Source organism: Melanerpes formicivorus, unplaced genomic scaffold (assembly GCF_026170545.1).
Source record: "Melanerpes formicivorus ecotype bairdi unplaced genomic scaffold, bMelFor1.0.p_v2 SCAF_12, whole genome shotgun sequence".
Taxonomy (NCBI): Eukaryota; Metazoa; Chordata; class Aves; order Piciformes; family Picidae; genus Melanerpes; species Melanerpes formicivorus.
The window spans coordinates 16,303,228-16,321,604 of NW_027142364.1; the positions used below are offsets into that span (position 1 = coordinate 16,303,228).

Consider the following 18,377-nt stretch of genomic DNA (forward strand, 5'->3'; position numbering starts at 1 on the left):
CAAGGAGCTACAGGAAGGGCATGGCTGACTTTCACCTAATCTATTAAAAAGCCATCAATGGGCCACGTCTGCACAATGCTCAGCACTCTCAGCTCATGATATAAAAGAGACACACCACTGTCTGGACTTTGCAGGTCAGACCTGCTGCTGGCATGAAGCAGTATAGCTCTAAATGACTGAACAGACCTGCTTGTTTTAGGAAGAAAACTAATTTATTCAATCCATAATCTACTGGGCTTACTGGGTAATAAAGTTTCCCTCCAAATTACTTTGGCAAAGACAAAGCAGTGTCAGTCTTGCTGATCTGGATCCCAAAGGAGCTGAAATTAATATCAAGGTGATTTAACACCCAGAACCAAATCCTGTTGTGACTATTCTGTTTGTTTTAGAAAAGAACTCCTATAACTGGGGTGAAAAAAAGGGCTGTGAGAATTTGGGCTACACATACTTTGTTCTCAGATTCACATAACACAAAGCAGACATGTTGACACACGGCCTTTGAGCCTACACAAAAATGACAGTCTATATAATTGACATAGTGAGGCCCCATCTGGAGTACTGGGTCCAGTTCTGGGCTCCCCAGTTCAAGAGAGACAAGGAACCACCAGAGAGAATCCAGTGGAGGCTACAAAGATGATGAGGGGACTGCAGCATCTCTCTGACAACAATAGGCTGAGACACCTGGGGCTGTTTAGCCTGGAGAAGACTGAGAGGGGATCTTCTCAATGCTTATAAGTATCCCTGGGATGGGGGGGCAAGAGGGTGAGGCCAGACTCTTTCCAGTGGTGCCCAGTGACAAAACAAGGGGTAACAGGCACAAACTGGAACACAGGAAGCTTCACCTAAACATGAGGAAAAAATTCTTTCCTGTGAGGGTGCTGGAGCCCTGGACCAGTCTTTCCAGAGAGGTTGTGGAGTCTGCTTCACCAGAGAGATTCTAAACCTACCTGGACATTGTGATGCTGGGCAACCTGCTCTGGGTGACCCTGCTTTAGCAGAAGGGTTGGACCGGATGATTTCCAGAGGTCCCTTCTAACACCCACCCTGACAGGATTCTAGGATTCTGTGGTAAAGCAGTACTCTCCCATCAGAAAACAAATGTGCAATTAGGAATAAGCAAAGAAAAGAGTGATCTGCAACAACCAAGCTCTACTGAAGACAGCACAATCAAAGCAATCCAAAATATTCACAGGGGTGAAACCCTTGAGGGGGGGAGGTGAGGGAGGGTCAGCACAGCATCATGAGCTGAGGATGTGATCCAGAAAGAGGAACTGAACAATGAAAGCCTTTAAAGGCCATGTACCCAACATCTAGGCCATTATCAGCTATCAGAAAACACTTCTATTTTCAACAAAATAAAGGCCATTAAACTGAGGCAAAGCTTCTTCTGCTTAAACAAACCACAGTGCCTGCCAAGGTGGTTGGCATCTGGGGGTGCAGGACCCACCATCGGCACAATAGGATTCTCATATGTTTTAATTCCTTTACGCATGCCTGCACTTAATATGCTTTGTGACCATGCCTGCAATTAATATGATTTATGAGAGAAGAACATGTGTGATATTTTTTTGGGTACAGGGATACTTTTTTTATCCCCCTCCTGTGAATGAAAGATTTAATGAAACATCTCCAGGAAAAGTGCTGGCAGTTAACATATTAAGTTGAACTGACAGAATCATGAGTAAACTTTAGTCGAGTTAATGACATCCTCTTATCTGACCCTGACACATTTTCAGCATGTAATTTACAGAAGCTCTGTCCAGGGAATCTTGACAAATGCTCCCAACGATGTCAGAGCAATGTTCCATTCTAATGGAAAACAGATGTGGGGCAGATACTTTCATTCATCACCAACACTGAACATTTCCAACTCCTCCTGAGATGAATGGCATTACCTGCTGGTAACTCTTTTCACCAGAGAAAAATCACTCAAAAACAAAATATCACACCAGAAAGAACACAAAAAGGGTGTTTATAGTCCATTAGACTGAGAGGTTTTAGCAGAGTAATTGAAATTAATCAGCTATACAGATCTCAAACCACAGTGCTGATTCACCTTACATATATGACTATTTCTGCTGAATATATGAAGAAATCCAACAAAGCATTTCCATGCCAAATGGCAAACACTGGGAAGCACACATTTGGTTAATGGAAACAGGAGCAAATACACTGACTTTGACCATTTGATGATCTGCATGCTCATCTCAAATGAGACCTCAAACTGATTTTGCACTACCAGACAGCAGCAGTAGCCTCGCTGAAATTAGAGAGGGTGCGCTAGTGTGCAGTTAAGGTAATTAAGAGGATTACTTGATTCTTCATGAACAGAGTGTAAAAGCAGTAAGTTATCCATAAATGTGGGGGGCAGGGGGGAAAGATGATGGATAATAACATTCTTGATGTACAGGAGATTACTGGTCAGGACAATCTCACAGTCTGTCATGAAACTCATGTCTTTTTTCAGGTGCTAGATCATGGAGTGACGGGACTGGGTAACATTACCAATCATTCTGTAGCTCCTGGTGGTAAGGAGAAGCTTTAAAAACATCAAGATTATTTAAAAGGTAAAACAAAGCACAAAGATGAACATAGTCACCATCCCTTGAGGTGTTCAAGAGGAGACTGGACGTGGCACTTGGTGCCATGGTCTAGTCATGAGATATGTGGTTACAGGTTGGACTCGATGATCCTCGAGGTCTCTTCCAACCTTGGTGATACTGTGATATAAAGGAAGCTGCCTAGCAGGAAGGCACCCAGAGGTGTTGGTTGACAGCCACCAGAATATGAGCCAGTATGTGCTCAAGTGGCCAACGTCAACAACATCCTGGCCTGTGCCAGGAACAGCGTGACCAGCAGGACCAGGGCAGAGATCATCCCTGTATACTCAGTGCTGTGAGGCTGTACCTCAAATGCTGGGTTCAGTTTGGGACCCTTGCTACAAGAAGGACATTGAGGTGCTGGAGAAGTTCCAGAGAATGGCAACAAAGCTGGTGAAGGTTCTAGAGCACTGAGTCTTCTGAGGAGTGGCTGAGGGAACTGGGGTTGTTTAGCCTGGAGAAAAGGAGTCTGAGGAGAGACCTCACTCTGCAATTACTTGAAAGGAAGTTGGAGCAAGGTGGTCAGTCTCTTCTGCCAGGTAGCTGACTTAATGGTGACTTGGTAGCGTTGGGTTAATGGTTAGACTCAATCACCTTAAAGGTCTTCTCCAGCCTAAATCAATCTGATTCTGTATATTCACAAATTTATATGAGGAATATAGTGAATATATAAAATTAAACATCTGAAAACCTTGTCAGGCAGTCTGAGAGATCATAGGCTCATGAGTTTTAAACTTTGATATGTCAGTGTTGCTTGTAACAATTCCTAGCAAGCTTAGATTTAATACAAAGCTGTGTTCTGCTTGTGAGCTCTTCTTGCAAATTCTACTGAACCAAACACACAGAAGAGGAGTTCTGGTCATCATAAAAGCCAGACCAGCTGTCACTAGCTGGGCTCTCTCACACCTTCCCTCCAAACTGGGATAACATGGGTTTTTGGTCAGGGGATAAGATCCACCAAGCTTTCACAGCAGGACTCTCACCAAACACAATGTTTGGCCCTGTTTACAGACAGGAGACTGCTGCACAGTCATAGAGTACTTTGGATTTGAACAGCCCTTTAAAAGTCATCTTCAGTCAGCAGAGGCATCTTCAACTGTATCAGGTTGATCAGAGCCCTGAAGGCTTTCAGGCATGGGGTATCTACCACCTCTCTGGGCAACCTGTGCCAGTGTCTCAGCATCCTCAGTGTGAAGAACTTTTTCTATCTAGTCTAAATTTCCCCTGTTTTAGTTTACAGCTATCATCCCTTGCCATGTCACAACAGGCCCTGCTAAAACATCTTTCCCCATCTTTCTTAGAGCTGTCTTTAAGTACTGAAAGACCACAAGTCCAGCAGGTCATGGGAGACTCTCCTTCCCCTTCCACTCTGCCCTGGTGAAACCACACCTGAAATACTGTGTTCAATTTTGGGCTCCCCAGTTCAAGAGAGACAGGGATCTGCTGGACAGAGTCCAATGGAGAGCTATGATGATGACTGCAGAACTTGAGCATCAGACCTGTGAAGAAAGACTGAGAGACCTGGGGCTATTTAGTCTTGAGAAGAGAAGGCTGAGAGGAGATCTTACCAAGGTCTATAAATATCTGAGGGGTGGGTGTCAAGATGAAGGTGACAGTCTGCTTTTTGGTGCCCAGAGACAGGACAAGGAACAATGGGTACAAGCTGGAATGCAGGAGGTTCCACCTCAACACAAGGAGACACTTTTTATGGTGAGGGTTATAGAGCACTGGAACAGGCTACTCAGAGAGGTTGTGGAGTCTCCTTCTGCCAAGACTTTCAAAACTCACATGGATGCATTCCTGTGTGGCCTGCCCTAGGTGATCCTGCTTTGGCAGGGGGGTTGGACTGGATGATCTCTGGAGGTCCATTTCAACCCCCAATTTTGCATGATTCTGCGAGTAAGGTCTCCCCAGAGCCTTCTGCAGACCAAAAACTAAACAACTCTCTCAATCTGTCCTCAGAGCAGAGGGGCTCCTGCCCTCAGATAATTTCTGTGGCATGTTCTGAACCCACTCCAACAGGTCCATGTCTTTCTTGTTCTGAGGAGTCCAGAACTGGACACAGCACTGCAGGTGGGGTCTCACTAGACCAGAGGAGTAGAACCAGCTCCTTCAACATGCTGGCCACAAGTCCTAACCATTTAGATAAAAGCAAGAAGTTATCCACAAATGTGGGGAGCAGGGGGAAAAGATGATGTATAATAACAACTGGAGGAATCCAAGCAGTGAGGGAGAGTTTATTCATGAGGCTTCTATTAATCTGCACACTGGGGCCCCTGTCATTAGGCTAATCAGCACTGGGAACAAATAAAAATGGGTTTTTTTGTTATTTTGACCATAAGAAGCTACTTTGCATTCTGACTCAGCACTCAGTCTGGCTTTTATAAGAAAAGGATGACCATTACTGATATCCTGGCAAAAAAATGAAGGTAAAATATAACAGTTCTCTCTAAAGAGGTAAGAAATGTTGAAGGAAATCGAGCCCAACAAGGAAGCTCAGCTCTTCCTCATCCCACTGCAATCTATGCTTTTCACTGCCTCATGCTATGGCTGTTTCAGTACCTTTTATTTGTTGTTTGAGATCTAGAATGTGAAGGACCTCAGTGACCCATCTGTGATGACTCATGACAAAGCCCTCATTCGTTGATCAGGCCTTAATTGAATAAATATGCACGTATTCAAATTCCTGTTGATAGTTCTATTTTACAAACTCATGAACTTCATTAAAGCATTATTTAATGAAGTTCATGAATTCATTCCAAGCTCTGATGGACTGACTCATACTTTCACTAAACAAGTGGTTTAAATTGAACTTTTACATGGAGCAAAAAACTATCTCAGGGACTGCAGTGACAGTGAACACTCGCCCTGTACGCATTCTAAATGGTACAGAGATGGCTACAGAGGAAGATAAATCTTTTGAAAGTGAAGAAAACCAAGAAATTTATGTTTTATATATACTGTGTCATTTTTCTGTATCAAAATAGTGTGGCCAGTAGAACTGGAGAAGCAGTTGTTCCCTTGTACTCAGATAATGCATTCAGTCTGGGGCCACAAGAAGGACATTGAAGTACAGGAACAGAGAAACAAAGCTGGTGAAAAAGTCTGGAGAACAAGTCTCATGAGGAGCAGCTGAAGGAACTGGGATTGTTCAGCCTAGAGAGGAGGCTCAGAGAAGACCTTTCCATTCTTTCCAACTCCCTGAAAAGAGTTTGGAGTGAGGTGGGGTGGTGGTTTCTTATCCCAAATAGCAAGACATAGGATGAGAGGAAGTGGCCTCAAGGGGAGGTTTAAGTTGGACATTAGGAACAATTTCTTCCCAGAAAACATTGTCAAGCCCTGAAAGTGGAAGTCCAGGGAAGTGGCTGAACCATCATCCCTGGAAGGACTTAACAGCCATGTAGATGTGGTGCTGAGGGACACAGTTTAGTGGCGGACTTGCTTGTGTTGGGTTAATGGTTGGACTCGATGATCTTAAAGTTCTTTTCCAGCCTAGACAATTCTATTATTTAACTCTTAGATTTTTCTGATTAAGGTATCTGTTTGGGGTTTTTTTTTCATTCTATTTTCTAAACATTTATTCTCCTGATGTTACACACAATTGGCTTCTGTTTCCAGAGAAGTTCACAGCTTTTTGTATCGCCATGTAAGTTTTCTGAGCATTCTGAGAGGGACCTGGGGGTGCTGGTTGATGGTAGGATGAACATGAGCCTGCAGTGTGCCCAGGCAGCTAAGAGGGCCAATGGCATCCTGCCCTGCATCAAGAACAGTGTGGCCAGCAGGGGCAGGGAGGTCATTCTGCCCCTGTACACTGCACTGGTTAGGCCACACCTCGAGTACTGTGTCCAGTTCTGGGCCCCTCAGTTTAGGAAGGAGGTTGACTTGCTGGAACGAATCCAGAGAAGAGCAACAAAGTTGGTGAGGGGTTTGGAACACAAGCCCTATGAGGAGAGGCTGAGGGAGCTGGGGTTGCTCAGCCTGGAGAAGAGGAGACTCAGGGGTGACCTTATCACTCTCTACAACTACCTGAAGGGAGGTTGTAGACAGGCTGATGATGGTCTCTTCTCCCAGGCACCCAGTACCAGAACAAGAGGACACAGTCTCAGGCTGTGCCAGGGGAGGTTCAGGTTGGATGTTAGGAAGAAGTTCTATACAGAAAGAGTGATTGCCCATTGGAATGGGTTGCCCGGGGAGGTGGTGGAGTCGCCGTCATTGAAGGTGTTCAGAAGGAGACTTGATGGGGTGCTTGGTGCCATGGGTTAGCTGTTTGGGTGGGTTGGATTGGTTGATGGGTTGGACACGATGATCTTGAAGGTCTCTTCCAACCTGGTTTGGTTTATTCTAAAGTTTATTCTAAAGTTTATTAAGAGGATATCTGGGGTTTTATGGCTGTAGCCTCACTCACCTGCTCCAACCTTTCCAGGTATGGCAGGGATGGATGGGGAAGAAGAGCCAGAGAGAGAAGTTATGGGGAACATTCCAAAGGTATGACCATCTACTTATTATTCTTGTTGCATTAATCTATTTTAGATGTTGTGCTACCTATGCATAATAATATTTAAAATACCACAGTATTTAAAAAAAACAAACAAATAATAAATGTTATCATTCTGGCACCATAAAGATTATAACATTTGGATCCCAAAACCAGACAAAACAAACAAACAAATAAATAAATAGATAAGAAAAACTTGTGTCTGTGTCAATAACACTATGTGAACTAACTTTATTCCTCACCAAGGAATCTCTGACCTCTCACTCATGTTCCTGGATCACAATCAAAGAGCTTTCAAAGCCAAGTTCAGTGTGACAGAGATCATGAGCTCCTCACTGGTGTGGGACTGGGTTCCAAATGGGATGTTTCTGTGGGCTTATGTGGAAATAAGGTACAGGAAAAAGTATAATAAATTATAAGTTGCTTCTCTTTCCTCTCCTGTCCCATTTGATGAGGGAATGCAAGATTTTAGCAAGTGGTTCCTGTGTTTCCTTTAAAATCAGTGTCAACAAGACAATATGAACTTATCTAACTGATTTGACAGCTGCCATCAGCTCCATACTCCAGGTTAATGAAAACCAAGTGCTGTCAGAGACTTAAGAGAAGCCAATTGCCCAAGATCTCTCCCAGCAAAGAGTTACGGGATAACACTTAAACTCAGGCAGTGAAATGTTTTGACAGAAGAAGAAAGAAACCTTGAAACAGCTTGCATCTCTACTACTGTTCACGGAAAAGATTGGAATTTTCTTATCAAGATTCCTCCTGAGCTCCAGGTAATGGCATAAGAAGGGCAGACTTTGTTAAAGCCTGTTATGATCTTCTACACAACCCACTCGGCATTTAATCCGCTTCCCGTTTTGAAGCTGCAACCTTGAAAGCTACTGCTTTGACTCAATTATGGGGGAAGATGACAAGGAAGAGGAAAAAGTAGAGCTGAGAAGTTTTCTAGAGGGCATGGAGTTAAAAAAATAAATTATGTGCAGCAGGAGACAGATTACACACATCTGTTCTTTTTCCAGTACAAACATAACACTCTCATACTATTTATGCCCGGGTATCCTACAGGTTAAATACAGGAAGCAAGTGGCCTCATGGGCAGCAACAAGTGAATCCACCAAGAGCCCAACATAGCACACTTCCAACCCAGCAAACAGCCTGAACTGCCTGGTGTGGGGCAGCGTGCTGCTCTGCACTAACAAAAAGCACATGGCAAGGTCAGGCGATGCCCATGTAGAGCGGAAAAGCCTTTTTCCTTATCTTAAATGAAGCAGTTCAAAATATTGATACTGTGAGTTAAAAACAATCTGCTTTCTTGTAAGAACACACACTTGCAGTTGCTAGAAAAGTGGGTTTGCAGCCACTCTTCTGCTTCACATCAAAGAACCGCTGATGACCATTAACGCCAGGATCACAAACGGATGTGCCAGGTCAGAAGCACAGTTAAATTCCCTACACACATTAACACAGAGATACTCTACCCCCTAATAATCCTGAGTTACCAAACATTTGTCAGAAGAATATATACTGAGCAACTGAAGCCTAATTTGAAAAGGAAATACAATATTGCCTATAAATGTATGCATAAAAGCCATGAGGCTGCATAATAGGCATAGAAAACACAAAAATATGCAATTTACATATATTACACACTAATAATGTCCTTTCTGACATATTTAAGGAGCTCTAGCAGAGATGGTGTGCTTGCAGTTGAGTTACTCTTTCATCAAATACAAACAAGGCCACCATTGGCTACCATTTCTCTGCTTAGTGCTGCAAAGACCAGCCCTTCACAGGGCTGCATGGCAGAGATTCTCTCACCACAGCCAGCTAGCAACAAGTAAATCAGATGGACAAAGAGAATAATCAGTTGTCTGGAAATCTTCAGTAGTTGTCTTGGTGTTCAAAGTGCTAAATATCAATGAGGTGGGACTTGTTCTATTCTTATTCTTTTAAAGAGCAGCAGTATTTGTTACCCAGCCTGCAAGCTAGGAATGCTAGGGAGCGCTCTGCTTCCTAAAGCCAAGGCATACAGTCCTCTCTAACTTCCAAATTGAAAGCTAACACAACAAAACTTAAATTACAGCACCCTAACCATCTCTGCTTGTCCTCTGCCTTCACCCAGTGCTTGCCTTACACAATGTATTTTCCCACGATATTCAAGAACGAAGTTAGAAAGGAAACATCCTGTCTGCATGTCAGACCCTCACTTGGAATAAATTGAAGGTAAAGGCTAAAAGGGATTTTTAAGTCTGTCAAGAATATGATCTGGTGAGCTTTAATATTAGCTTTTGTTCTTCACATTCTGAACAATTTTTTTTTTAATCACAAAAGATTATTTGGGCTTCAGACAAAGCCCTCCTCTCCTGCTTAAGTCACCGTAAATTCAGCTCCACACAGTGTCCAGAGCCTGCAACAGAGACATGGATGGCTGGAAACATTATGTTAATTGCTCACACACCCAGATTTATTGTGGTCCCACTGGCTAGTAAAAAGACCCTCTTTCTTCCTCATCTAAATTCCACACACACAGGCAAGGCACTGCAACATGCCCACTCAGCAGGAAAACTCCTGTTTTTCTAGCTCCATGAAATCCTGACTTACCAGCCACCACTACCTCAGCACCTGCAGGCAGAGATCTGGGGGAGTGTGACAAGAGTATGCCCCTTCAAGTCACGCACAGAAATGTCACAACGTTCATGACCAACATCCAGGGCTGGTTTGGGAATAAAGACATTCACCGTTCTGCTACAGCCCCACAGTTTGCTACATGTACAATAGCTACCTGAGGCCACATCACTGGCATAGATAATGCCACTTCATACACATTCCTATTTTATACAAATCTCTAAGTCATTAGTTAGACCCTAAAACTGTTTTAGAGGAGCTGTGGGTAGTACTGCATGAATATAGGGCTGAGTTTTCTCTTTGTTTGATGGAAAGATCTTTACCAGCCAGTGAAGGTAATCACTCGGTCGTCAAGAAGCTGTTCAAAACCTAACTGAATATAAGCAATCTCCTGCATACATTCAGTGATGAAGGCATGATGTCTGCTCCTGAATGATCAATATCCTCCTAAACCTGTTGGTAGAGCTGCAGGACAGTCAGGAGCTCTAAGCACTGGGGTAGAACAAGGTTTCAGAAATCTAAGTTAAAAAGCCCAGAACAACTGAAGCTTCAGGGCTGGGTGTAAAGTAGCCCAGTAACTGATTAAACTCACTTAATCTGCTCTAGGGTCTCCTCCTGATTATATCAAACCTCAAATCAGCAAGACTTTGGGGAGGCGAAGAAATCTGGCCTCACTTTGCTGTCCCACTTCGCCCAGACATCACAAGATTTCTTTGCTGTTGTGCTCCGCTTCTGTGTCACAGACAATAAAAGCTTTGTGAAGGGGCAAGGGGAAAAAAAAAATAAAAACTAGGGAAAAAAAGAACTTTAAAATCACATTTTCCACCACCAGAACCAACAAACATTTAGACTGACGCTAACAACTGCTTCTGATGGACTAACACTGAACCCCAGAAAGATATTTCCGACACAAAGCTTCGCACGCTACGAAAAGTGGCCATTAATAAATAAATAACTGAAGCCCCCACCATAATGTCATGGCTTTTGTGGGGAGATTGCATTCAGAACTCATCGAGTTCTTTTGAACCAAACCCATTCAAGTCTTGTTGGAAATACATCCGTTTGTTTTCCTGTTGGTATGTATTTTCTTTTCCTTGGGATTTCAAGCCGTAAAGTTTTGTACCCCACTCTCTCTCCTATAGGAATCTGTGAAACTTAATTACATTTACTGTTACAAAAAAAGGTTTATGAACTTTTGCCTTTGGGCAAAAATGTTTATTTCATTGCCTTTGTTATTCATTCTTTTCAACTCCGGTGCCTTTGAACTTTTCAGCTGCACAGAGTTATCACCGTTGCACAGGAACCAGGAACTGTACTCCCGAGATGCAAACCACAAGTTGAAGAGAACGAAGGAGGCAAAGATATCCGAGTCGTTATTTTGGCCACCCTTTGTGCCATTAAAATCTCATTTTCTGCCTATTAGAATGCCCTCTCCCTGCTTAGGCAGTGGTGATAGTCAGTGATTAGTGTGTAATTGAGTATAATTGTCTTTTCACTTTTCATTTGTGTCATTCCGAGCTTCCCTCTGTTTTTCTAACCACTGAGAGGAAAAAAGGGGAGAAAGCAGATAAAGCTGTTCAAACTCTCACTTTCAGCCCTGAAGAGATTCCTGATTGTAATTATAGATTGCATCCTCTTTGTGCCTTCTCAGAATTCAGTGGACAGCTCTTCCCAAGCACCTGGGCAAAGCCCAGACTAATAAAATAACTCTCCATCTCTTCAAGCTTTAACTAATAACGTCAGCTTCAGACAGATGCCGCGTGTAGGAAAATGTAACCAACCTTTTGACACGCAATTATCAAGGCAATTTATTAACATGATTTCCTAAAAGGAGCTCATGCAAATTAGAAAAACAATTACAGTGTTCATGCAGTCCTCCATTGCCAGAGAGTGGTATTACTCCTAATTTATGTATTTATAACTCGATTACAGCCCTTCTCAATGCACACTGCTCGGTGTTGGAACCCTTCTCGTACCACTTGCCTGTTATTTTCCTGGTCCACTCTGTAAGACCTTGGTGAAGGTACCTTAAAAAGATTTTATTCACAGAAGACTATACCATTTACTTTCCATACCTAGGCCCAGATCTTCAGGAGAAGAGTAGGACATTACAAGCGCTTAACATCTGAATATAAATATGAAGCCTGTATGATTACATTATAAATCACTTGAAATTAGATATAAGCTGTGGCTCTTGATTCAGCCAGGAGGAGGGAAAAAAAATAAGAAAAGAAGGAAGCTAGCAAACTGAAATCATGTGGCTTGTATAAAGAATACATTATGGTTTAAATTTGGCAATTCATTATACAGTGGCCTGAGGGAATAGACTCTTTGGTTCTGGTATACAGCAAATCCTCTGTCTGAAAACACAGGACTGACCTGAGGTGAAAGGCCATTGCCAATGGCAGGGTTCATGGGATTCGAGGGCCCGGACGGAGGCACAAAGCTGTCTGTATAGCTGGAAAATCCATGCCTGCTGCTGGGGAGGCAATAGGCAGAGCTGCTCTCTGGATTTGAAGGGAGACTGCTTTGGTGTACAGTGCTTGGAGGAAGAGGCTGAGGTCTGTGGACAGTGCTGCTGGGATCAGACACAGCTAGAAGCAAAAGAAACATGTTGAGTTGTTTTGCTCCTTTTTTTCCTGGCATAATATGTTCATTATGTGAAGGTCAACTTGACAAGAATTGCATCAGGACCTGCATCTAAGTACTGGTTCAGTGGAAAGGTAAATCTTTCATATTGCTAGATGCTTACTTGGCCAGCAAGATGACAGGAATTTGTTTTACAGACTAAAGAAATCATAACAATAGACACATGCAGCTTTCAGACAAACCTTACCAGGCAGGTATTGTTCAGAATTGAAAAAGTAATGTTTAATATATACAAGACAAAGGAAAAGATTTATTTGTTTAAAAGACTGGTAACAGGCTTTCCCCTCCTGGGCACAGAACAGAAATTGCACTGTGGTTTGCAGTGAACCTACCACTGGATGGGAGAAGCCTTGAGCTTAGAAAAATGCCCTTAATTGGAACACCCACTAACAGTTAAGAAGAGGGCAAGAAGAACAGAATACTAATAAAATCTCACCTGTAAGGTGTTTTTTTGCTTTAACAGTAAAATCTAGCAGAGCCTAGACTTAAGGTTCCCCTTTCAAATCCAAAGTTCATGGAATTTCTGACATTAAGATACGTTTTTGGCATACTACCACTTGCTGCTATCTGATGTGAAATGAGATGGTCTGAAGAGCTGGTTTTCCACCATCAGATAAATAGTTGGGAGTACTTATTTATCCACCCTCCCCTTCTCTACATGAGAGAAGAAGGTATTTCCACAGTGGATCAACACCTGAATCCCAACAATGACACTATTTCCCCAAGTACCTGTTGGCTACTGTACCTTGCGGTATGGAGGTGGGTTGATAGGAGGGCTCAGAGAGCTGGTATGTCGGCAAAGTTGGCATGGCACTGGGTGGGAATCCTCCTGGGATCAGATGGTTGAAGGCCATCAGCTGATTGGCTCCTGCCTGTTTCCTCCATCTAGCACGCCGGTTACTAAACCAGACCTACAAACATTTTAATTAAGGACATTTGATTTTGGTACATTTAATGCAGGTGCTTCAGAAATAAGGGAATTGCATTTCAAATGCACTCAGTGTCTGAGATGAGAGATGGAGAAGATGAGTTCTGGGCTCACAGCTCCCAGAGAAGAAAGGAGCCCTTGGCACACACTTCCACAGTTCAGACAGGATACAGGAATTCCAAATCTCAAGCACAGCCTCACCTGAGTAACAAGCTGACTAATGCTTTCAAGTTTTTGTGCTGTTAATAGCTCTCAATCACTACTCCTAAAGCACCAGATTTAATGAGGGAGGCAAAACATCTCTCCATTTGAGCTAAGTGCTGGCCAAAGCTATTTGCTCTGGAGTCTATTGCCTTCATATTTAATTTGTTGGCAAGTTAGTGGCATTGCTTAATGCACTCTTGGAAGCGGCTTGCACTTAGATATTGGGATATTACGTTGTCCTAACGACCAACAGAGCTTTAAGCTTTTAATTTGAAAGCCCAGCATCCAAAAACACACAAATCCCTCCCAGCAAGTCTTCCTGTACTCACATATGTACAAAACATCTCTGAGTAAACTTGACGTTAACAGCGGAGCAGGATTTCACTGCTAGATTAGCATTTCAGAACCACTTTGAAATCTGTTCCCAGGGTACCAAACAGATGGGGGCAGGATTAGCAGGACATTTCAGCCATAAATCTGCTTCCCTTCACGTCATTCTCAGTTCATGTTTTAAGCTTCCCAAGTCTTGGATGGTTCTTATTGCCTCCAAGAAAGGAATAGACAAGACCTCACAGATGCAGACATAGTTAAGAGCTGAAAAACAGATAGATTACTATTGATATTAGAGTGATTACACATGCCACAGATGGGAAGGACAGCCAGCTGTAGCAGGGTGCAGCCTCTGCCTTGCTGCAGTTTTAGAGCAACTTTTAGATGGCAGCACTCAGGTTCATGAGGTGGACCACGGCAGAACAGAGAGACTGCTTGAGATAAGGAGGATTCCACAGGTTTGTAAACAAGCAGATGGTTATTCATAATGGTACAATGTGGTGATCATCCCTGCATGCTATCAATTAGGTAAAACCTTAACTGAGCATTAAAGTCTTACAAGGTCCATTTGCACAGCCAGTTTGACCTGAAAGCCACTGAGGCACGTTGGCTGATGAGGTACATGTAGACATGTTTGTGAAAGCATGCTGGGTCACAGATCTGCCACCCTTCCTGCAACCACACTGGCTTATAGCATCACAGGATCATTTTGCTTAGAAGAGACCTTTCAGATCAAGTCTAGCATGTTCCTCAGCACATCTACACATCTTTTAGATGCATCCAGGGATCATGACTCCACCACTTACCACTTCCCCAGGCAGCCTGTTCCAGGGCTTGACAATCCTTTCAAGGAAGAAACTTTTCCTAATAGCTATATAATATGAACCAGCCCTCTCAGACTGGACTTCTAGATGTAACATCGCTTACAAACCGTGAGTGGGCCTAACATGAGAGTGTAACAACATTTTGGACTGCATCGTGGGCGGCTCCTCCACTTGCTATTCCATAGCAGGAGTGGTGGGACTCACTGGGCCATCTGGTTTCTGATGTGGGCCATCTGTCACCATGTAGTCTGATCTGGCTTCATCCTCTTTTCAGAATGAGTTGCTCAGTTCACACAGCTGCCTCCTCCTTTGGCCTAAACATCGACTCCTCAGTTTCACACTCCCACTCTGGTTCAAGATTTAGGACAGGAGGATAGATGGAGTCTCTCTTCTACCTCTGGAATCCCACTCTCATATTTTTTGGTAGTTTTGTTGGGTTTTTTTACTCCCTCTGCCTCCACACTAACCATCTCTGAAAGCAGCTGGCAGGGACAAGACATCAGGCTGGAGATGTGAGATCTGCAATGAGCAATAGTTGAGAATGGGTCTAGATTCAGACATAATTTTTAGTTTCTCATGCTGTAGACATCTAATCCTTTTCCACCTCTCTCCTTACCCTTCCCTTCCCTCAATGGTGTTTGAGTCTAAATTTCTGATTTACTTCTCATGATCTCCTTACACCTGTCTCCCAAGTTCCACCAATCACACACTCAGCATCTTTAGAAGATAACTAAAAAGAAGGAAAAAGGGCAAGACACATTGAAGAGCGAGGAAGAGGCTTTGCTAAAGAGTGCTTAGGGAGGATGATGGAGGTCAGAGAGGGAGGAGCAAATAGCAAAAGCATGTTGTAATTAGCCTTCCCATGTCCTTAACTGTGCCTTTCTCCATAGCACTCTCTCTTCTTCAGGTCAAGAGGGTTATCTGATGATCTTCAAATGCTTTGGGAGCACTAGCTGAACTACACTTAATGAGTGGATTTCACTGAAAGAGAATGAGGTAACAAGATTTGGTTTCCCCTACAGATAAGCATTTGCCTTCAAGCCCAAGATCTTTACTAAAATTAGTCAGAACCAAAACTTTAATTCAGTAGCAAGTAATTTGCATTAATGCTAAGCTTTATGCTTTTATTTGGGCTCATTTTATAGATTTGCATTTTTCCATAACTGCATGTATGTCTTAAACATCCCGGACAGCCACTCAATGGTATCAACAAGTCTCCCGCATCCCCGTGATGAACAAACTTGTGCAGAGCTCTGTGCCGCTTGGAGCCGTGTTAACTTAAGCAGAATATTTCAGGGGTACAGGAACCTGGCCTGGGCTGTGCAGAAACAAGGCATGTGATCTGCTGGTGTGACATGCAGGAGCTCTGAGTCAGGTCAGCATTGTTCATGATGATGTGCCAATGCAGACATAGATGGAGGAAATGTGGCTTGTCTGAGGGACATCCAAAACCCATGCCTACACCAGAAGCCAAATCACATTCACTTTAGGGAGGCTCTGGTTCCCCAGTCTCTGTGTCACTTTCAAAGATGGAATGTAATACCCAGATGATTTAGAAACAAAATTGAACTTCAGTGTCTGGCCAAAATTTACATCTCAGAGAACTGAAGAGAATGAAATTTAGAGTAAAAGTGGGGGGGGATGAGGTGGAAAACACAGCCCTTTAAGGGAAGCAATTATTTTTTCAAGCATCTGGAACTGGACTTGCCAAAAACAAAAAGAATAGAGTATAAAAAGCATTTTGCACCAATGTAGAATGGATGAGGTGAACTAATAGGGCTTTGCTCATCTCTAGTTTCTATTATTAGATCCTGTCTTTTATTATCATTTTTCTTTAAGTAGTTTGCAAGGGATCACGCCAACATCTTACTGCATTGATCTCAACAGGATATTCTTTAAAGGATACATTTATTCACTTGGGAGCCCACGAGTGTAATTACCCTTGACATTTCCACAGCCTGATCGTAAACACAGAGTGCTCTATGTGCTTTTAAGGCAAAAAGAGCTCTGATCCAACAGGGCAAAACAGTCAAGATGTGAATTTTGTGGAGAACCCAGGGCTCTGTTGTTACACACAGTCCTGACCACTGCAAGCAGGAGTGCCAGAAACACACCAAGTCAAAAGGCTGATGTATTGTTAATGGCACTTCTCATGTTAGACAGCAGGCTTTGACTCTTTTTTCCCCTTTTGCCTTATGATGTTTTTCATGATACCTACCTGCCTCGCCCTCCCTGTGCCCCACATTTCCATTCCCCCCAAATTAACACTTCAAAATAAAGTCTGCTCATCCTGTGAACAGGAGACAATGGTGGATGTGCCATCGAGGAATGAAGTTGGAGGGTGCCAGAAGCTGTGAGGCTGCCTTGTGAACTGGAGAGTCCGAAGAAGGAAACTACTCATGAAGCTGGGCTGCGCTGGGCTGCACTGTCCTGGACAGAGCTGACTTCACGACCAGTTAGAAGAAATGCTGTTGTGTTTCACAAGACACCCACAATGTCTGGGTCCTGCTGTTCCTGTTGATGTTGCATTTACTTCAACAACCTTCAGAGCAGTCTATGCAGGCTCTCTTTCACCCTCTCACCTGGCCAACAGCAGACACCAACTTTTAGGCCTATCTGAACTCACTGGGATTTCATTCAGAGAACACAAAACAGTAGGGGAAAAAACAGGGGGAGGGTTTTTTTCCTGTCTCTATTTTGCAGTAGGATGAATTTCCATCCTGTCTTACTATGGTATGGCAAGCTTCATGGAGAGCACTGACAGATCAGCCATAGGAAGAAGAAGGAGCAAAATCAACTTTTTAGCAACAACTAGGTGGTAAATCAGCTTCACTGAGGCATCATAGAATTGTTTTGGTTAGAAGACACTTTTAAGATCATCAGGTCTAACCATTAACCCAGCACTGCCAAGTGCACCACTAAACCATGTCCCTCAGCACCACATCTACACAGCTTTTAAATCCCTCCAGAGACAGTGACTCCAGAACTTCCCTGAGCAACCTGGTCCAGGGCTTGACAACTCTTTGAGGGAAGAAATTTTTCCTAATGTCCAACTTCAAACTCCCCTACTACAAGTCAAGGCCATTTCCTCTTGCCCATAGCTTGTTACTTGGAAGAAGACACCAACCTTCACCTCACTCCAGCCTCCTTTCAGTGAGTTGTAGGGCTCAGCATCCCTAGTTCCTTCAGCCACTCCTTACAAGACCTGTGCTCTAGATTCCTCACCAGCTTCATTGCCTTTCTCCAGACTCACTCCTGCACCTCAAAGTCCTTCTTGTAGTGAGGCACCAAAAACTGAACCCAGGATTTGAGGTACATCCTCAGCAGTGCCAAATATAATCACTGACTCTAGTTCTGCTGGCCACACTATTGCTGATATAAGTCAGGGTGCTGTTGGCCTTCTTAGCCACCTGGGTACCTCAAGCCTCACAGGAATAAGGTCTCCTGTGAACACCATGCATGAGCCTGTTTCCTCACAGTATCCCAAAGCCATTCTCATCTGCTGCCGAGGACAACCTCCCCTGAGCACAGAATAGAATAGAATAGAATAGAATAGAATAGAATAGAATAGAATAGAATAGAATAGAATAGAATAGAATAGAATAGAATAGACCAGACCAGACCAGACCAGGTTGGAAGAAACTTTCAAGATCATCGTGTCCAACCTATCAACTAATCCAACACCACCTAATCAACTAAACCATGCAACCAAGCACCCCATC

At 43.4% G+C, this 18,377-nt stretch overlaps 1 protein-coding gene across 4 annotated transcripts in view; it reads right to left on the minus strand.

Annotated features, from left to right (window-relative positions):
• Nucleotides 1-18,377, minus strand: part of PAX3 (paired box 3) — an 82,996-nt gene that overhangs the window by 6,283 nt on the left and 58,336 nt on the right. For all 4 annotated transcript variants that reach the window (XM_068145479.1, XM_068145477.1, XM_068145478.1 and 1 more), the window contains exons 6-7: nucleotides 13,115-13,280; nucleotides 12,100-12,314 (exon numbers count right to left, since the gene is read on the minus strand). In XM_068145479.1, coding sequence (XP_068001580.1) covers nucleotides 12,100-12,314; nucleotides 13,115-13,280 — 381 coding nt within the window. The remainder of the gene's footprint in view (nucleotides 1-12,099; nucleotides 12,315-13,114; nucleotides 13,281-18,377) is intronic.